This window comes from Stegodyphus dumicola, chromosome 1 (genome assembly GCF_044657685.1).
Source record: "Stegodyphus dumicola isolate Sdum_Otavi_A_Nest chromosome 1, ASM4465768v1".
NCBI lineage: Eukaryota > Metazoa > Arthropoda > Arachnida > Araneae > Eresidae > Stegodyphus > Stegodyphus dumicola.
In genome coordinates, this window is record NC_140768.1 from 294,207,037 (window position 1) to 294,227,056 (window position 20,020).

General features: G+C 29.2%; 1 protein-coding gene across 2 annotated transcripts in view; it reads right to left on the minus strand.

The window, feature by feature from the left end:
- Positions 1–1,447: 1,447 nt before the first annotated feature.
- Positions 1,448–20,020, minus strand: part of LOC118190364 (protein diaphanous-like) — an 89,578-nt gene continuing 71,005 nt past the window's right edge. The window contains exons 22-27 of one of the 2 annotated variants that reach the window (XM_035361070.2): positions 19,556–19,677; positions 15,488–15,652; positions 11,618–11,753; positions 11,397–11,501; positions 9,527–9,564; positions 1,448–4,461 (exon numbers count right to left, since the gene is read on the minus strand). In XM_035361070.2, the coding sequence (XP_035216961.1) occupies positions 4,444–4,461; positions 9,527–9,564; positions 11,397–11,501; positions 11,618–11,753; positions 15,488–15,652; positions 19,556–19,677 (584 nt within the window). In that variant the 3' untranslated portion in view covers positions 1,448–4,443. The remainder of the gene's footprint in view (positions 4,462–9,526; positions 9,565–11,396; positions 11,502–11,617; positions 11,754–15,487; positions 15,653–19,555; positions 19,678–20,020) is intronic. The other variant, XM_035361069.2, reaches the window with a different exon arrangement.

The following is a 20,020-nucleotide window of genomic DNA, read 5'->3' on the forward strand; positions in this document are numbered from 1 at the left end:
CTGGATGGTCAGCAAGAATTCTTGATTCAAACTGATCATAACCCTTTGGTCTGGCTACAATCCAACGCCAAATGTAACTCTAGATTGATGCACTGGGCACTCTCATTACAACCTTATAATTTTAAGGTCATTCATCGCAAAGGAACTTTGCACAAGAACGTAGATGTTCTGAGTAGAATTAAGTAATATAATAACTCTTAGAGTATGTAACCACGTTTAGAATTTATTTTATTATTTAATGTATGCTCAACTGATGTATTTGAATGATCTCCATTTCTTTTTATTTAAATGTGGTGTAAAAGTATTTATTTAAAACTTAAAATCTTCGGCCTGAAATTTGATTGTAACAACTTTAAATATTATTAAAATCTTGTAGTTTAAATAATTTAAATAGATGAACATTAAGGTATTTGTAAATGGCAATATTTGAAACCAGACTCGAGTGGCACGTGCGAGTTCTCCATTTCTTTTTATTTAAATGTGGTGTAAAAGTATTTATTTAAAACTTAAAATCTTCGGCCTGAAATTTGATTGTAACAACTTTAAATATTATTAAAATCTTTAGTTTAAATAATTTAAATAGATGAACATTAAGGTATTTGTGAATGGCAATATTTGAAACCAGACTCGAGTGCCACGTGCGACTCTCGCACGAAGAATGTAATTTATTTTTAAATGTTAGTATTCTTTCATCTTCTTGTTTTGTATGTCGCCATTTGAGTGTTAAATAAAGTTTTTTCTGTGTTCCATCAGTGGAGTTGCTCCATATTGCCAAAGAAGTATCACAGTCATAATTATTTTGGAGGCAGGTTGTAACAGCTTTAAATATTATTAAAATCTTGTAGTTTCAAATAAATAATTTAATTAAATGAACATTAAGCTATTTGTGAATGGCAATATTTGAAACCAGACTCGAGTGCCACGTGCGACTCTCGCACGAAGAATGTAATTTATTTTTAAATGTTAGTATTCTTTTTCTTCTTGTTTTGTATGTCGCCATTTGAGTGCTAAATAAAGTTTTTTCTGTGTCCCATCATTGGAGTTGCTTCATATTGCCAAAGAAGTATCACAACAGGAAGTGAAATTATCTTCACAGTATGTATTCACATCCTATATATATATATATATATGCAATTTGTACCCATGTAGTAAAGTGCTTTATTGAAAAATACATATTGAATCAAATACTTTCACACAAAATACAACTCTGAAAAAATTATAATAACCCAAAATAATTAAATTATACTGCTAACCAATTTAATATTGTAGAAGATTATATTTTATGAAAAATTTTCACTATTGTAATTTAATAAGCAATTTTGTTCTTAAACTCTTTTTAAAGGAAATCTTTCTAATGATGAGGTTATTTTCAGAATAATGATCTTAACCATTAATGAAAACAATTTAAAAAATTATTATCATGTAGAAATTCACTTTAAAAAATATAAGCAATTTAACAAAAACAATTTTATTTCATAAGTAACTCGGTAGATATTTTTCAATGTTGAAATGAAAATATCAGTGATGAGCTATTTCTGAAAATATACAGCTTGTACATATGCAAATGTTTAGATGCAGGCAAGAGCATTATCACATTACAAAATTTACATACAGAGTATTTTGCAAATCTTGAAGCCAGAAATAAAATTGACAACTATTGTACATTAATAAAAAATATTTTGGCATAGTAAAGGGTTGGCATATAAAAATACAACTGTACAACGTTCCAATTTAAAAATCAAAATATATCAAAACAATTTATATTTATTCTTTTAATATTTAATAAAGAACACTATATATTCACACATCCTGCAAAAATATTATATAAAATCTTATATTTTGCTCAGTTAGTTACAGAGAGCTTCTAGTATAATACAAGAAATATTACACCTCTATGCACTTTTACTAGTCATTTTCTTATTTATGAATGAATATTTTACAGCAAGAATTGACAATGTGAAAAGGAAGCAAGTCTAAAAAAAGCAAAAAGTAGTTAATTTTTAAGAAAAAGAAAATAAGTTCATATATAATATACTAGTTTCAATTTAGAAAATATTTATGCAATTATTTTTAAGAATGTTTATTATTTCAATAATCTTAATCATAAAAATTTTTCCTTATAAATCATGTATAACAAAGGGAAAAAATATATACACATTGAAACAGTAAAAAAGCTAAATGGAATTACAGAGCAGGATGCAAAAAGCTTTTCACCTACTTTTACAAGACAAGAAGTTAAAAATGTTATGCCCTCCAAAAGCAGTTAACAATTCAACATCAGATCCTTCACATCATGATTTTAACACAAAACAGGAAATATATCTAAAGTCATATCATGAATCTTGACCAGGTTACCATACTAAAAATATTTTAGTATAAAATTTTAAATAATTTTATGTTTATTAAAGTTTCTTTGAGTACACAATCAAATTTAAAATGGCTTATCTCGAGTTACATCTGAGTGCCATATTTTAACATGTTTAACTCAGAGCCAAGTTAAACTAGTTTTTTTCACTCTCGCCATATGATTTTATCATCTATTACATAGTCACTTACTAAGTCCAATCGTTAAAAATTTGGAAAAAAAAATATTCCATCGATATGGAAAGTTGTATATTACTTACATATACGTAGAATTGCTTTACTAATGAAAAAGTATCAGCTTTTCTAGCAGAAAAGTTTTAATATAGGCACCACTTTAGTATTTCAGTATTCAGTATGTTTAGTATTTCAGTTACTAAAAAGGGCACGGGATGTTAAAATAGGAAACTTAAGAGAAATACATCACAGATATCAATATTTTATTTTGGTATAATAAGCAATGTTCCCTGAACAGCAAGTATGGTCCCAAGAAAAAAGGCACACACTGCAGCACATCTGCAACTGATCTCTTCGTGTATGGCCAAATTCAGCATATTTTAATGAAAAAAATAAATAAATATTACAACATACATTTTGCATTTTGGAGAAAGTCTGGATTTCTTACATGTTGATTGTACGAAATAAATCAATCTCACAAATTACAATTAAACTGAGAGGAAATATTTAAAACAATTCTAATTTATATATTCAGATAATTTTTGATTTACACAAGCATCTGCATAAATAGATATACATAGCTTTAAAATGTTTACACAGGCAATTCCAATCAACTAGATGCAATTTAACTAAGCCTTATCTGAAAAATTACCGGTTTACTTATAGTGGAATAATGGATATAACAAATTATCATAAAAAATATAAAGCAAAATTTATGACATTGTAGTTGACAGCAGATGATATCATCGTAATTTAGAACTATTTTTATCTACATCATGTAATTTAATTACATGTAATCTGGAATACATAAACAATGTACAATACAAGACAAAGTTCTAACTAATTTTTTAAAGTGGGTTTGAACTGGGTGACATTGTTCAAGTTTCAAATACTGTTTTTATTCTATTTATAACTTAGTTGCTTTAATTCTACTGATGTTTATTCTTCCATTATTTACCATTTATTCTTTTTACTTTGAATACTGATTTAATTGCTGTAATCAAATTAATCCCTAGATTAAACTCCGTGAAACTATAAATAAACTGTTAGCAGTATTTTTCTGTTATTAGAAAATTAATTATTCATCTCTCTTGTGAATTTTAACTGCCTTCATATCAATTGCAGTTTCAGGTTAACTGTACACAACATTCAAAGTATCAGTTCAGTAAACTGGGAATTGAATGCAATTTCAAAGATGGTATGTCTGATTTTGTTTATAATATTCATCTTTATCACTTCCATAAAATTATTCAGTCGATGTATTGTAACTTAAGTATTTAAGTAATTCTTAAAATTTTAAACAAATTTAAAGGTTAATTAATTTGATTCAAGCATAAAATTATAGTACAGAAAACTTTAAAAATCAATGACCTACACTTAACAAGTTATAACATTTTTTAAAATTAAACACAATTTTACTCTATGTTTATATATTTTACAAAAATTGTTTCCATTCCTATTATTGAATTTCCAATTCACATTTTTAATAAAATAAATTATAATTCATACACATGTTACACATGTAGTGAATTCACAATTTTCTGATAAATTTATAAATACAAAAACAAAGATAAATGACTATTCACATAAAGAAGCTTTTTTTCAAATCTAAAATATATCAGCAAATATTTCAAACAATGAACATAAATAAAGGAATAGGATTTGTTGAAAACTGTAACAACAAATTCTCTTTCTATACATTTTAAAAACTGTACAATACTAAGTTTCTTTTAGCACTGTCAGAACCTCAGAATTTTGAAGTTTCAATGCTAGAACACATTTTAAACTAAACTAGAATATTTCTTTCTCACCGCACAATTTCACCATTTCGAGAGTCTAAATGATTTAAATTTTCCCTACCACCGCTGTGATGAGATATTATGTTGCTCCTAGAACGACTTCGGTTCAACTGTGCCCTTCTTTCTAAAAGTTATATTAAAAAATCCATTTTTAATAACCCAACACATTATAACTTAAACACTGATGTATAAAATTACTGAACAAAAATGCAATAAAATATTCATAACATAAGCAAATTCATAAAAACCAACATTAAAAATGCTTTCATAATGAAAAATTTTTAGATGTTAACACAAATTTCAGTTAACTAATTATATTTTAATATTATTATGTATATTAGTTTTAGGATAGCAAGGGAAAATAATAATGAAAAAGATCTAAGCATATTTTTATTATTTATCTTCAGATATTCATTGACAAGCACTGAAGATGTACCTTCTCCCAGACTGTAAGGAATCTCTACATATAATAAAAGAATGAGTCTGTCTGTGTGTGTGTGTCTTTCGTTCGTGCTGCGCGTAAGCTAATAGACCCACAGCTATGAAATTTGGTACATAGGTGCATCTAGACAAAAGCGAGTGCACCTCGAAGCGATTTTTTCGAAATTCTAATTTTTTTTATTTTATGTTTTGTGACGAAATCGCGTCATTTTGAGACGTAATGGGCTATAGGAAAGCAAGATTTTACTCTACACACTCCATTTTCACATCGTCATGAAACGTAGGCACTTAGCAATTTTACGAACTTAAAATAAATTTCGTGTTTCAATAAATCGATTAAATACAAATTTATTTAACAAAGGGAGCTTAACACCTTTTCAACGGGATTTTTTCTAAAAAAGTTTTAAAAAATGTACAGTGTATTTTTCTTTTTGGACACCTTAAACTTTCATCCTTGCAACTGCTTTTGCAAAAAGAATTTTGGAAAAATGATAATATTTTGTATTTTTAAAAAAATTTTTAAATGAAGCCTCCGAGTACACTTCTCACATATCATATCTTTAAAAATATGATTTTGGCAACAATTTTCCGGTCTTATTGTTGTTGATAAGATTTTTGATGAAATCACATCATTTTGAATAGTTTCATTCTTTTAGAAATATGGGTTTGGCAACAATTTTTCATCGTATTTCTTATGTCACTGTTTTTAAGAGAGTGGTATATTTCATTGTCATTTTTATATTCTTATAATACATTTTGATTGTTTTTTTTTTTTTTTTTTTTTTTTTTTTTTGGATAAAGTTGTTCAGCAGAGTAAAATTCTGCGCGGAATTTTACGTTTTTTGAGTTGCTTTCATTTTATTTTTTGCTTATTTCACTGTTTGTAAGTTGTTGAAAAGTTTCGCATGATTTTTTTTCTTCAAAGGAAAGTTGGTTAATTTTTTTTTATTAGGATAATTAATATTTGTATTAAGGGATATAGCTTATTTCATTGTAATTTTTTTCTCTTGAAAATATAAGACAAAATATCATTAATTATACTTTGCTTTTCATAATTTTTTGTTTTTTGTATTCTTTTATGTTATTTATTGCTCATTTCACTGTCTTTAAGATATTGAAATGTTTTGAGTGATTTTTGGGGGAAACAAAATCCTTAACCTCTTTTATACCATTTGAGTTCTTAAGATTTTGCAAAGGGAAGTTGGTTAATTTATTTATTAGGATAATTAATATTTGTCCTAAGGGATATTGCTTATTTCATTGTAATTTTATTATACGTAATAACTTTTTTTTTATGAAGTTGTTCTGTAGAGTAAAATTCTACGCAGTTTTTAAATTTAACGTTTGGTGTTCCCTTCAGCCATTTTTCCGGTACATTTAAAAGCCAGACGAAGGCTGGCAAGCGAAGCTGCTAGTGATAAATATTTTTAATGCAGTACATAAGTTCAGAAAGTATCTGAATTCTGATGACTGTATTTATGCAAATTACATGTATGTTAAGTAATCAGAATTCACATACCGTACATATCTGAACATTCTGCATAAACTGAAATGAGACTTTGCTTTAAAATTCCAGCCAAAATTTAAAATCTGATGAATATAAATTTAAAACTCCCCCTACATAAAATATTAACTATATACATAAGCAAAAGTGTGAATAAATGACCACCTACTTAGATAGCTCAATCAGATGAGCTAAAGGTAAATGGCAGTTCGCATTTACTTTCCATTAAAAAAATAAGAGAATATTTTAGAATGAAAAGTACTTTCGGCACCAACAGTTTCTTTATAATTCTGCCAACTTTTACGCATTATTTAGTACTTTGATAATAGCACAGGAAATTTTACTCTGATTGGTAATAATTCTCAAACAATTACACAATTTCTCTCCTTATACAGCTTACACTCTTGCTTTTATGAGTAAAATATATTTCTGATATATGGTGAAAGATTCCTAGATTATTTTATTACTTTTAAACTGAAAATTATCCCTTTTGATGAGACAAACTATTGATGAAACTGAAGAAAATATTATTTATAAGAAAGACAACAAATATATTAATGATGAAATTGAAAATGATGACATTTACCAGGTCTTGCCTCAAGGAAAGATTTTGGAGAAATGCTAAAACTCTCCGAGTCAGATACCAATATTAAGCAATTTTGTTAAAATACATTAGGATTAAATAAAAATATTTTTCAATTATTTAACTAATAATAATTTTGTAATCAAATTATTTCAAAATAATTTTGAACTCATCTATAAGCTAATTCCCAAACATCAATAATAAAAAATATCCTAGATTATTGGCTCATACAACAAATTAAATAGTTTTTTTTAGCTTAAGAAAAAATGGTATACATTTAAATAAATAAAACTATGTTGACAAATTAGATATGTTCAAAACTTTTGTTATATAAAAAAAAACATTAATTTAATTGACATTATAATGGAAATTTATTGATTATCTTGATCAAAGATATAAATAGCTAATTTAGTTAACGATTTTAAACTCAAGAAATTTCAGTATAATAAAGAATGTGAACATACGAAAATTACAATTATATTGAAACTATCCACCATAATTAATTTTAGAAAACACCATAAAAATATAACTTCATAATTTTTGTTAAGAATGAGAACCTACTTTTAAAAGAAACTATTAAAATGATGATAATTGAAATTAAAATAACACAACTGTTACAATATATCAAAAAGGACTTTCACCAGAAAAAAAGTTTAAAAAAAAACAACAAAAATCTGAAAAGTTTCAGATTTTAAATTATGTCCAAAGGGGCGTTTTTTTAACATTATTTATTAAATATCATGTTCTTTGCACTCAAACCATAAAAGTCAGTATCTTTAGAATTTCCAATACACAGTTCCGCGAGTTGGAAATAAAAAAGTCCCCCCTCCCTCCACCCCGTAGAGTGTTGCTCGCTTTTAAATTGTTTGAGTTTGTTACTCAAAAAGTTATTAAAATTTTACAAAATATGAAATCGATAATAAAACAAATTCCAAATTTCCAATTTGGTCTTCCACATGCCCATATTCTTAGGAGGATTACATTGTTCAAAATTCGATGGATTTACTTACCTTTGTTTTATCACAATGCGAGAAATATACATACACTTATGCAAATTTTTCATTATTTAATTTCTCCAAACATAATGCAGAATTCTAACATTTGGTGCCAACAGTTTGAAAAGTGATTTGCCGTTTATAGTGATTCAACGCAAAATCTCAAAACGAAAACAATAGTCTTTCAGACACAAAGCCCCTTTGGAATAAAAAAAAAAAAAAAAAAAAGCTAAGCTAACAATTTTTAGCAATGAAAATAATTAAGTACGTGTTTGACTCAAATGTATTTGAATACTCCTATACCACATTTAAATTGTATTATTTAACATTAAACAGCTTATTCAATAAATGAATAATTTTTAAAATATTAACAAAGAGACAAATTCAAAATATTCAAAAAATAAAAAATTTGAAATTATAAAGAGAGAAATGTAAAAAAGTAGTAACATAACATTCTTTATAGATACAGCACTGTTTTGGAGACTGCACCATTAGAGCCAGCAGTCATGCAATTAAACAGATGCGATAACTTAAGACGGCCACAAATAAAAGATTTTGTATTTTGGTAATTTTATACCACATTTTGAGTGCATAATAAACATCACAGAAATAAGAATGTCTTAGCAAGGCCCAATAACTAATTATTATGAATAACATTCATTTCAGCCATTAGAAAAGTTCCAATTCTGAAATTAAGATACAACAACACGCCAAACAAACACCAATTCAGAAGTCAAACAACAAAAATCAGCGCTATATCTAAAAAATCCCCACAGGACCAGCCTCGATGGCCTCACCGAACCATCATCCCCAGCTGCAAAACCGCATAGATATAGCGCTGTTTTTTGTTGTTTGATTTCTGAATTGGTTCCAATTCTGAGTTTTATGATATCATAATTTTCCAAAATTCTGAATTTGATTAGATGTTTCTTTAAACAATGTTTGACATTTTAACCATACTTTTATGGAATTATGTTCTCGGTTCCTAATTCTCAAAAATTTTTAATTGCTATTCTGCATTTTAACATGCAATTTGAAGAAAAAGATTAGTAAATTTTATCTTTATTGTGGCACAGGAAGTGCTCAAAATTTGTTAAAACTCTGTCTTCATAGATATCTGGTGTGTAATTCTAGATTTGGACCAGCATTTGGCATAAAATCAATATTTTAGTTTTTCAGCAATATACTGCAGTATACACTTCTGTGCAAAATTTAATCAAAGCGCATAACAACACTGTGTAACACAACTCTGCATTAAAATTTAGTTACATAACAATTTATATTTAGGTGTAGTCTAGATTAGTCATACTGATGCTACTAGGTCTTACCGTCTTCAAAACTTGACTGTTCACTTCTGCACAAATTTATTTCAAATATTTCTAAATGATATAAAACTACGTTTATTACAACATAACCAACGTATAAAACAAAAGAAACCTTTCTTATGGTTTCTTATTCTTTAACTTATGGTGTTAAAAACTGGGCATGCAACACTAATATGGCCAGACTTTTTAACATGCACTTGTCCAATCAACATACACAGTTGGAAAATTAACTATGTAATACTAAAGCATTTTTAAACATGCTATTCAATCAAGCATAAAATAGCTTATGTGACATGCAGAACAAATAGCAAATAGCAGGCATAATATATGTAATAACCTGCCTCTGGATAACTAAACTGTGATACCAAATGCTCCAGTTCTAGAAAGCAAAAAAGTGGGGGAAAAAAAGGCAACTACATATTAATGTTCTAAAAATTCTACATTTTATTAAATGTGAACAATAAGTTGAAAATAAAAAATTCATACAAAAATGAGCAATTTATATTTATTTCCTTTACAAAGGGTTGTGCATAACTAGTATTATGACTTAAACACTAAACAGCTTTCTTCTTGTGTTGTTATTCTTGCTCCCCCTCTTTTTGGAACTGCAAAATTAATACTTCAAGATTTTATGATAGAAAGCTTCATCAATAAGCAAAGGATGAAAATTATTCAACTTTACTTTGAAAGTGCCCAGCACTCCAATAATTTGACAACTAGTATTTTCAGCAATAAATAAGAAGAAAATTTTTGATACTTATATAATTTCCCAATTTTCAAATTTTAAATAGTCATCATGATTACCAAATTTAATGGATGTAGATTATTTTTCTGTAGGATTATTATGAAAAAGTGGAGGGGTGTATGCAAATAAGCCATAAAAGTTTAAACACCTGTCAGCAATTAAAGTGTGAAAACTGAAATCCAAGCAAGTTTTGGAGAAGTCTATGGTTACAGCATATCAAACTGAGGCTCACAACGGCTGCCACTTGCCAAATATTATTTTTAAAACACAATATAAACATAGTTCCATAAATTTTACTCAACATTAAAAACAGCAAAAAATAATTAATATTGAAAGAAAAAATATTATTCATTACTTCATAACATTCATTATGCACTACCCTACGTAACATTTTGCTGCACTGAAATCTGGGGCTAGAGGTTTCAAATATGACAAACATAAATTTTCAATTTTCCATGTACACTACAAATGGAAATTTCTCCAAGATATTCTGACTTGTTTTGAAATGACTGCAGTCTCAGTTTTGATAAATTACTTATATGTTGCATATATAAAATATTTATATGTTGTTATTCAGCAATGGAAGATAAGGCACATGATTGTTATATCTGGAGATCTAAGAATCTTCATTATGTGTTCCAAAATGAACAAGAGACACCAGAAGTCAATAATTGACTAGAAGTGCACAAAAAATTATTTTCCCCCTTCCAGTGAGAACATACATATAGTGACAAAGCACTGTTTTGAGGTTAAGATTCCACTGTCTATACTTTAACAATACATTTATACCCATATTTTGCTTGTACTAAATACAACTGACAAGCTGTCTTAACCTCAAAAACCTTTAAAGAATGCACAATTAATGCTTCAAATAATGGTTTGCTTTAAAAAATGCATATACCACAGAAAAGAAGAAATTTTAATTCTACCAAGGCAGACATATACGGATTCATGGTTGTTCAGCTGATAACATTATCAAAGACTTGAGGACTATCTGCCTAAGGGAATGGATGTCTTTGAAGAGAACTTTCTAAGGAAAGCTGCCTCATATACATATTACACATGCAAAAAACCACGAAAACACCCATGTAGCCAGCCCATTTGTGGGATTCGAGCCTCGGACCAAACTACGAGTGTTTAGCGACTTTACCACTCAGCCAATGGTGGCCACATCGACTTTACCACTCAGCGAATTCATGTTTCGATACTTCTAGCCCAGAAGCCATGCAGTAAGGTAAATGATTAGCATCCTTTCACTATCATACACTTTTTTGAGTTGCTATATCTAAAAACTAGAAACACTATTAAAATGTAGAATTTAAATCTTATGCATCTTCAGTAAAATTAGGAACTTTTATAACATTATTTTCAATCTCTTTCATAAAAAATTTCAATCATTTGCTAAACTATAAAATCTGCTACAAATGAAGTAAGGATGTAAGCAATAATTAGAATACAACACTTACCAGCAGCACCCCGAGCAGGATTTTTACGTCGTGGTTTGTGAGAAAATGCCGAGCCTGTTGTAAGAGCTTCTAATAAACTATCCATAACGCCTTCTTGATCTGTCCCTAGATTTAAATGGTATACCATTTTATATTTATTCATTTCTCTTCAAATTATATTAGTATAGACTGCATAAGATTAACAGAAAGCTTAAATTAACTTCAAAAATTTAAAAACAAACCTGAACTTATATCAACCAACTGCTTCTTTTTAGCCATTCTTTCTTGCTTTTCTTTTTCTGCCTTTTCTTTGGCCTCTCTCGCTCTCCTCATTTTTTCCTCTGTTTCTCTTATGCGTAGATTGTCTTTGTATGCTTCCTACAATTTAAACGCAGTTTAGAGAGTCATAAAAATTCAACTATTAAGTAGACATAAATGGAAATATACTTCCCAACACTATATCACACACACACACAAAAAAAAAGTAACTAAAGGCTGCACATGATTTCCTAAATAGACCTTATTCAAAATTACTTTAATAATTAATATTTTAGTTAGCAATAGTTATAACTTCTCCCCCTCACAAAATATCATGTACATTAAATTGTTCCCTAATTAAGGGGTAATAAAACTTAAATGGCCACATGGATCTGCATGTGGCCATTTAATGTGTTTGAACATTGGAAACAACTTGCAAGTTTATACACAACTTTTCAAATTCTACTATAAATGGTATCTTTAGCATAGCAGCTTGCAATGTTCTATAGCAAATTAATGAAAAGGAAAATGAATTTTAAACCTTCAAAGCATAGAAAAATAACATGACTAACTCTAGCCCCATATTTAGTGCTAAACCACTTCTACAACATATTCTGCATTTCATCTTAATCAATAGGCCACAGTTTTTGGTATGATGATTAGTTGCACAGGTTGCCATATCATTGTGTCCAAGTTTGAATCTCAAAAGAAGGCACATATATATGTAGTTGTCTATCCCTTAATCCTTAATGAAGTAATATCTGTTTAACTCAGCAGCATTTTTCTATAACAGGGTTCGTAGCCACATTTTAGTTAAAACAATAAGCACTTATAAGCACTTTCAAGCACATTTTAAGAAAAAAATAAGCACCTGTCTAATTATATTATACACTACTGCATAACCTTAAAAGAAAAATTAAACTTGTAATTTAAAATATGAGAAATGCAGTATTTATTAAGAGAGAATGAGCATTACCTCAACCATGGAAAACAATTACTTTTTTTTTTAAACTTTTAAATAACAGTTCAATTTACAGAAATAGTTTACAATGAAAGGAGGAAAAAAACTATGCAGAATTAAACTATATTACAAGATTTAATGATGAAATTTCTGTTCAAAATAGAGGAAATAAATAAAAATAAGCCATATTTATTGTACTTGCTTGGCACTTAATAATAAGTACAATTTATTTTTTCACTCATATTAATATTTAAATAATTTAACTTAAATCAAAATTCTGAACATTTTCTAAATTTTCATTGTATAACAATTTTCTCTTAACAGATATTGCAAGCAAAGTAATTTAAGTAAAAAAGAGGAACATTTCTGAAATCAGAAGATGGGAAATTGCTTCATGCAGTCATTCTTTAACAGTAAAAGTTTAACTAACCCGCATACTCGGAAATTGCCGAATATTCTGGATAGTCGAGCGTAACTGGAAAAAGAGGAGGAGGGAAGGAAGATTGTAGCCATTCTTTAGATTTCTCGGCTAAATAAATGCTTTAGGCATTTCGGCTTTAGGCATCATATAAAAATAGCCCAAAGGAACTGAAACATATTCGGCTTAGCAAGCACAGTAAAACTCTTTTAAGTGTTCATAAACAAATCTCAGACTGAACATCAAAATTAATTATCTCTGCAAAATATCGCAAACGTTATTGTGCAATACGTGCACCGCAATTCTTCCGTATGTGATATTGCACAATCAGAATCAACAGCTGCGAGTATTCGAAGAATAAAGACCTAAAAAAAAAAAGGAAAAGAAAGAAACTTACCAATCTGGGGTATTTTTCATTCTAATTTTGAACAGACTGCATTAAGTTTCCGGAACAGAATCATTCTTCGTTTGGGTTGGTAGACTGCAGAACTTTTACTCCTATTCAACCCAGACTAGTTAAGTGACAAAAAAAAAAAAAAAATGTCCGTTGCTTGTTTTGCAGCGAACTGTAAAGGTTTCAATATTCAAGATTTTCCGGAGAAAGGGGAGAACCTCCCAACCTCCGTAATGTATAATGTTTTGGCCAAAAAAAAAAAATGAAATTATTTTGACTATTCAATTACTTTCCCTTTATTTAAGCCATTCCGAATATTATTTCTTAGAAAGCTAAACTGTGTGAAAATACCCATTTTTGGAAGTTTATCTTTATTTCAGCAGTTACTGCAACTATATTATTATAAATACTCATAATATAGCTCATAATATAAGCATAACAATCATAATAAATGTGAATATGAACTGACCACGCGGAACGAGAATGCAAATTATTCAAATCTTGATAGAAATTCAATCGTGTGTAGTACTTGGATGGGAGGAAAAGAAAATGGAATGTACCCGAATTTTCTACCGCTTTCGCAATTGTCCGACCAATAGAACGATGTACACCTGTCTGAACTCTTGCGCGCACCAAAGGTTATGTTAATGCAGAGAAAGTGGGAAAAGCTATTTCCGGGAGTATGATTCACCATCTGATGTTCCATATAAGGAAGAAAAGTTGTTTATTTAGTTTCGGCTTTGGTATGGGGAAAAAGGTGCATTCATTAAAAAAAAAAAAAAAAAAAAAAGCTCTAAAAACAAAACAAAATAAGGGCTCTAATGAAAAAATAAACACCTATACGGGCCTTTATATTTTATCTTCAAATATAAGGATTTATAAACACTTATAAGGACCACTACAAACCCTGTATAATGAGATGGTTAAATGACCAATAGTGGTCACTTATGACTAACATTTAACAAGCAAGTGTCCTTCTGTAGTAAGAGGTAAATAGCTATCGACTTTTACTTTTCGTCAACATCAAAAATTAAATTAGTTCAAAGTTTTTCAAAAAGCAGTTAGCTTCCTCAGCAGCAAGACTTTTTGTTCTGGCTGATGAAGGAGTTATATCTGAATACCATTTATCAACTAGATTTGTGTAATTGCTGCTGTTTATCTCACCTGTCTAATAGAAACATCAGAACAAGTCCATGAATTTTTTTCATGGAAAAAGGACTGTGTCTATCATTGGCAATGGTCAGCTTATATGAGTCAGTATGACTCTGCTTAGCTGCATCCCAAATCTAAAGAATCTCCCGAATGACGGGTCCAAGGTTCAAAGAAGAGTCTTTCACTACTACGAAACCACTCGAATTTTAGGCTCGCTATGTATTTTAAGTGCCCATACCACAAAGTCATAATATACTAACAAACACATAAGCTTTCTTTGGTATACAAACATGGTCGATCGACACAGCAGCAAGCATCACTAACCACTATACTGATCAGGACAGCTCATAATTACTTATTTTGCTATTTTTCACATATTTCCATTTCTTAGGATAATATTTAGATCATTAGAGAATGTAAGAAAGCAAAATAATCAAAATAACATGTTTATATATAACGGTGACAGTAAACTTCATGACCAGATAAAAGCTGTTATGCACTGCAGATTGTTAAAGTACAAAATTCAATGAATCAACTTGTAATGTAAATCAACCTGTATGTCCTTAAACATTTCTTTCTTATAAAATGCATCTCTTTATTATTTATGACCAACGAGCTGTAAAGAGTGTCTAACAAATATTTTTCGCCAATGAGTGGGCAACTTTTTGTGGGGATAAGTATCATCAGAAAGAATAATCAAAATGAACCGAACATATTCAATATAACACATAATATTTATACATATTATAGTTTTAATACTTAATAAGTAATATTCATTACTTAATGTATATGAAGTGAAACTTTTTAATCCAATATGTTTATTTAATTGATTGAAATATTAAATAACACATCAGAGGATTCTGATATGGAATATTATTATATGAAACTTGAGAAAATATTATTGAAGAAAAATATACCTCATTACTCACCTGAAAGTTGTCTTTGAAAGTTTTAATATCACTAAAAAATTCATCTGATGTATATTTCTTAGAATCAAAAGCAAAATAAATGGCTAAGTCTTCATATAATTTTTCCATTTGTTTGAACATGTTCTCTAAAATTTCATACTGAGTAGAAGCTTCTGTTAAAAAGCTCTAAAGCAATGTCAAGGAAAAAACTGAGGTCTTTTTAAATACTTCCCAAAATTATGTTGTTAAAACACATTTTTAAATACTACATGCACTAAATTTCTAAATATATTCTTGAAGATAGATACATAGCCGGTGGCATCTGAGACAACTAAAGTCTGAGCACCGGCACCGTGTCGACCGCCTAAAGCATGGGCGCCAATATGATTCGCTTGTTGACTACCAATGAATAGGTGAAGAAAATATTTAAAATTTTATACATTATGGTAAAGCACTAAATTTGGTTTGCATATTCGTTATATGTAATTTAACGATAATGAAAAATAGAAGCAAAATAAAAAAAATTTAATTTATAATTATAAAAAATACACCTGTTTTATTTGATGACTGATTATTACATATAGATATAATATAAACAGAAAGAAAAATATTAATATTTAAGGGATGGATGGTATTTTTCAAAACATTTTCCAAGATGTAAAGGTACTAGGCATAGAGAACACATAAAGCTACTCTCGCTTCTTTTTTTGCTAGCAGAGCACACTTTGTATGGACGTCGTACATATCGGTTTTTGTTCCCAGATCCAATAATTCGAGTAACGGTATGCCTCTTCATATCACCCGATAGTCTCTGAGGGTGATCATATTTTGATGTGCGAGGTGTAGGAACTAATACAGAAGTTTGTTCCACACAAACTTTTGATACATCTTGAGTACTTGTATATTCCTTGATCCATAAAAGTGCAACAGCATGTAAAAATTTTTGATATTTTATAGTGTTGCCATTGAACTCAACATATGCATTGAACAATGTGCAATTTAGTATCGGCTGAATCTTCTTGAGCTTATTAGAACCAGCTGTTGTACGATTATTTGAAAAATGCCATGTATCACAAATCTGGCGAAATTTGTTATGCGACATTACCGTGGTGAACGATGGTGTTTTGGTATAAAACTCTGAGGACCAGTAATCATTCTTTCGATATTTCTTTACTTGGCTCATCAATATAAGCAAACCAACAAATTTCTTCATGTCGGCTAGAGAAACATCATTCCACTTACGCATTTTTTTACCCTTACACATCTTGTCCTTATTTTGGTGATAATAGATGTTTGATTCATTTACCATCAATTGAAATAAATTATTGCCAATAAACATTTTGACGATTACTTTTATGTTTTGCTTATTAGCAGGGAGAATCTTTGGACCAGATTGCACAATAAAATCTGGTACATTGGGAACTTTATCAACATCTGACCATGATTCAATGTAACTATGTGATTCTGTGAACATTTCACTATCACTTAGATAATCAGAACCACTGGAATACTGTAATGGAACAGCTCTTGATCTTCTTGGCATCACATCACTATCACTGTCCTCGACCCCTATATCAGAATCTTCTGATTGTATTGAATAATCTGATAGAGGATCAGCAATATAGTCAGTAACTTCATTCATATTATAGGGGTAAAAATGCACAGAATAATAAGAAGAAGGCTTATTATGCTGTTCAATTAAAAGCATAAGGCTATGAGGGATGTACTGGCTACGGAATACGACACTCAAGAGTGACTCTTGTTTGTACTTGTTCCTGAACCATAGTATAAATTTTGTTTCGACGTAATAAAAAGTGCAGATCGGTGAGTCATGACAAGAGCAAACTAACCGCCAAATAGACGAATGTTGCATTATCGCAGGGCTGGCGCTGAAACGAAGACCTCGGAACATGCGTTTTCGCGGGGCCGGCGCTCAAGCGATAGACTTCAAAACCCATGTTTTCGCGGGGCCGGCGTACAATGTGTTAAAACAAGAATAATTCATTTAACTTTATATGTTCTTTATAGAGTTACTCAAAAATGAAAGGAAAAAGATAAGTTTGATATATAACGTTGTTAGTATATAGCTCTTAAGATTTTATACATGTTAATTTAAAAAATTTTCATACCACATGAAAAACAGAAAATGGGCGATTCACATTTTATTTTACTTATTTGACTGAATAACACTGAACAAATTTACATGATGATTTTTCACATATTTTCCAGTTCAATTTAGCCTATACAGCAGAAGTGCAGATGCCTAATGATACATTATCCACGATAGCTTTAACTGCTTTCAGCAGATATATATATTATGTGGCTTCAATACATGAATGCATTCTTTGGAAATGCAAGCAAAGTAGACATTGCGTTTAGTGAATTGCGTTATTTGCGTTTAGTGAATTGACAATACCATTAATTTTAGAGGTTGCTTGAAGTTTTTAAAAGAAAAAGAGTAACAAAAATTATTTTGACCAACTTTCTCACCTCAAAGGACTTATGTATTTTAGTACGTCAAAGCACTTACAGGCTATTTGTGAAAGACTTTCTATGAGGAAACGGCTAGTATTTGCATTACATACATAAAGTTGAGCAGAATGAAATGGAACCAGAAGACTTTATTGAAAAACTAAAGACTATCAATTCACTAAAACCTACTTTTACAAATTTAAGAAATTAACATATCTTTATCAAAAGAAACATATCTTTATCCAAAAAAAACTGAGATATAGAAATAAAATTCCTAATTTGATTACAGATGATTCATCCTCCTTTCCAGCAAATCTCTGTATTTCATATTTAATACAAACACACTGGCTTATAGCAAAAATGAATGAAGAAACCAAAGCCTGAAAGTCAAGTACTCTAATTTTGACATGGAATAATATATTACAGAAAAAGTTCAAGGAATAGGTTATTGATAGCGGTCTAAACTAAGAACTGGTAACAAAAGGTGTGCTCAAAGTTGTACCTAGTATTTAGTTCTCATTCAATCAACAAATAAAATCTTTATATATATATAATCTCAAAACTCCTAAAATCAAGATATTTTGTAAGAATTGTTTAAATCAAGATACTATTCTAAATGTTTTCAAAGATTATTTCATGATAATCAAATTATCTGGACAGTGACATAACAGCTGAAATTCAAAAGCTTATTATCCCAATGCTTCTAAATAAAATAATTATTCAAACGCACCTATGCTTTATAAGAAAAAAAGAAAGAAGGAAAAATGCAGAAGTTTTTAAAATTATTGCGAGAATTTAAACTAATAGCTATTTTGATGCAAGTACTGTTAATAACATGTACGTAACATGAAAAATTTTCCCTTAAATTCACACATATTCTTGTTGTTTGTGACTGCTTGCAGTTCAATCATTGCTGCTGATTTTGTAACAAATATCATTTCTGATAATCATTGCTGCTGATTCATATCCTGACTGACTCATATCCACATGTCTCCTAAAGAAAAGGGCAGTAGCATGTGTCCATGTAAAACTCTAATTTCCTTAATTGGCAGATTTTCATCAAGATAAGTCCTTATATCAGTATCAGTGGGAGATGTTTCACCTTGCTTGAATAATACTGCTGAAAATAAAGTGCATACTGTAATGTTTTGGAATAAGCTGTAGAATTATAATTAACATAAGCAAACACTGAAATAAACCATCAGTTTCATGCCACTACACACATTTTGGGAAGAACTTCTTTCTACTTACTCTACACTAAATGTACTATGATTCATTACAAATTATATAAAAAAATTTTTAAACTACAAAATTATTTATATTTTAAACATAATTCAAATGCTTTGAGAAATAACTCATCTATCAATAAAAAAATGAAAACTGAAATTTTAATAAAGTAAAAATTGCACCAACAACCTGTGTTTTTAATATCTCTCAGATTATACATTTTAATTTAAAATTCATGACCTACAAAAAATAAAGAACCAGATAATAATAATAATAATAAAAGTAAAGACAATTAAAAAAATAAAAACCAAGGTATGAAAGAATAAAATAGAAAGCATTTAAAAACTTAAAAAAGAAAAATCTCATTTACAAACACATCTAAAAGGATACACTCATCACATCAGCGAACCTATCTTCCTCATTATGTGGACGGAAATTTTTTAGATCCATTTCTAACTGTTTTATAGATTTCTTCATCTGATTTAAATTTTTTTGAATCTGATCAGCAGATACTGGGAAAGGGAGAAAAAAAAAGTGAAATCAAATGATACAAAAAAAAAAAAAAAAAAAAAAAAAAAGGCTGCTGAAACCTTATATATAATGAATATTTAAATATTATTTGCTTAGCATAGGATGCAGGAATCAGCCCTTTAATCCATTTTTAAAAATAATGCAGGGTTATCAAACTAACTATCATTGAAACTAGCTATGCTACTTGTGACAAAATGGTAGCTGAAAGAGCTGATGATGAAACTGCTATTCAAACGTCTATGTAACACAAAGTCCAATGACACATTTTAAGAAACGAAATTGCTTCTGCGAGCATGTTAAAAAAAGTAAATTAACACTGATAGC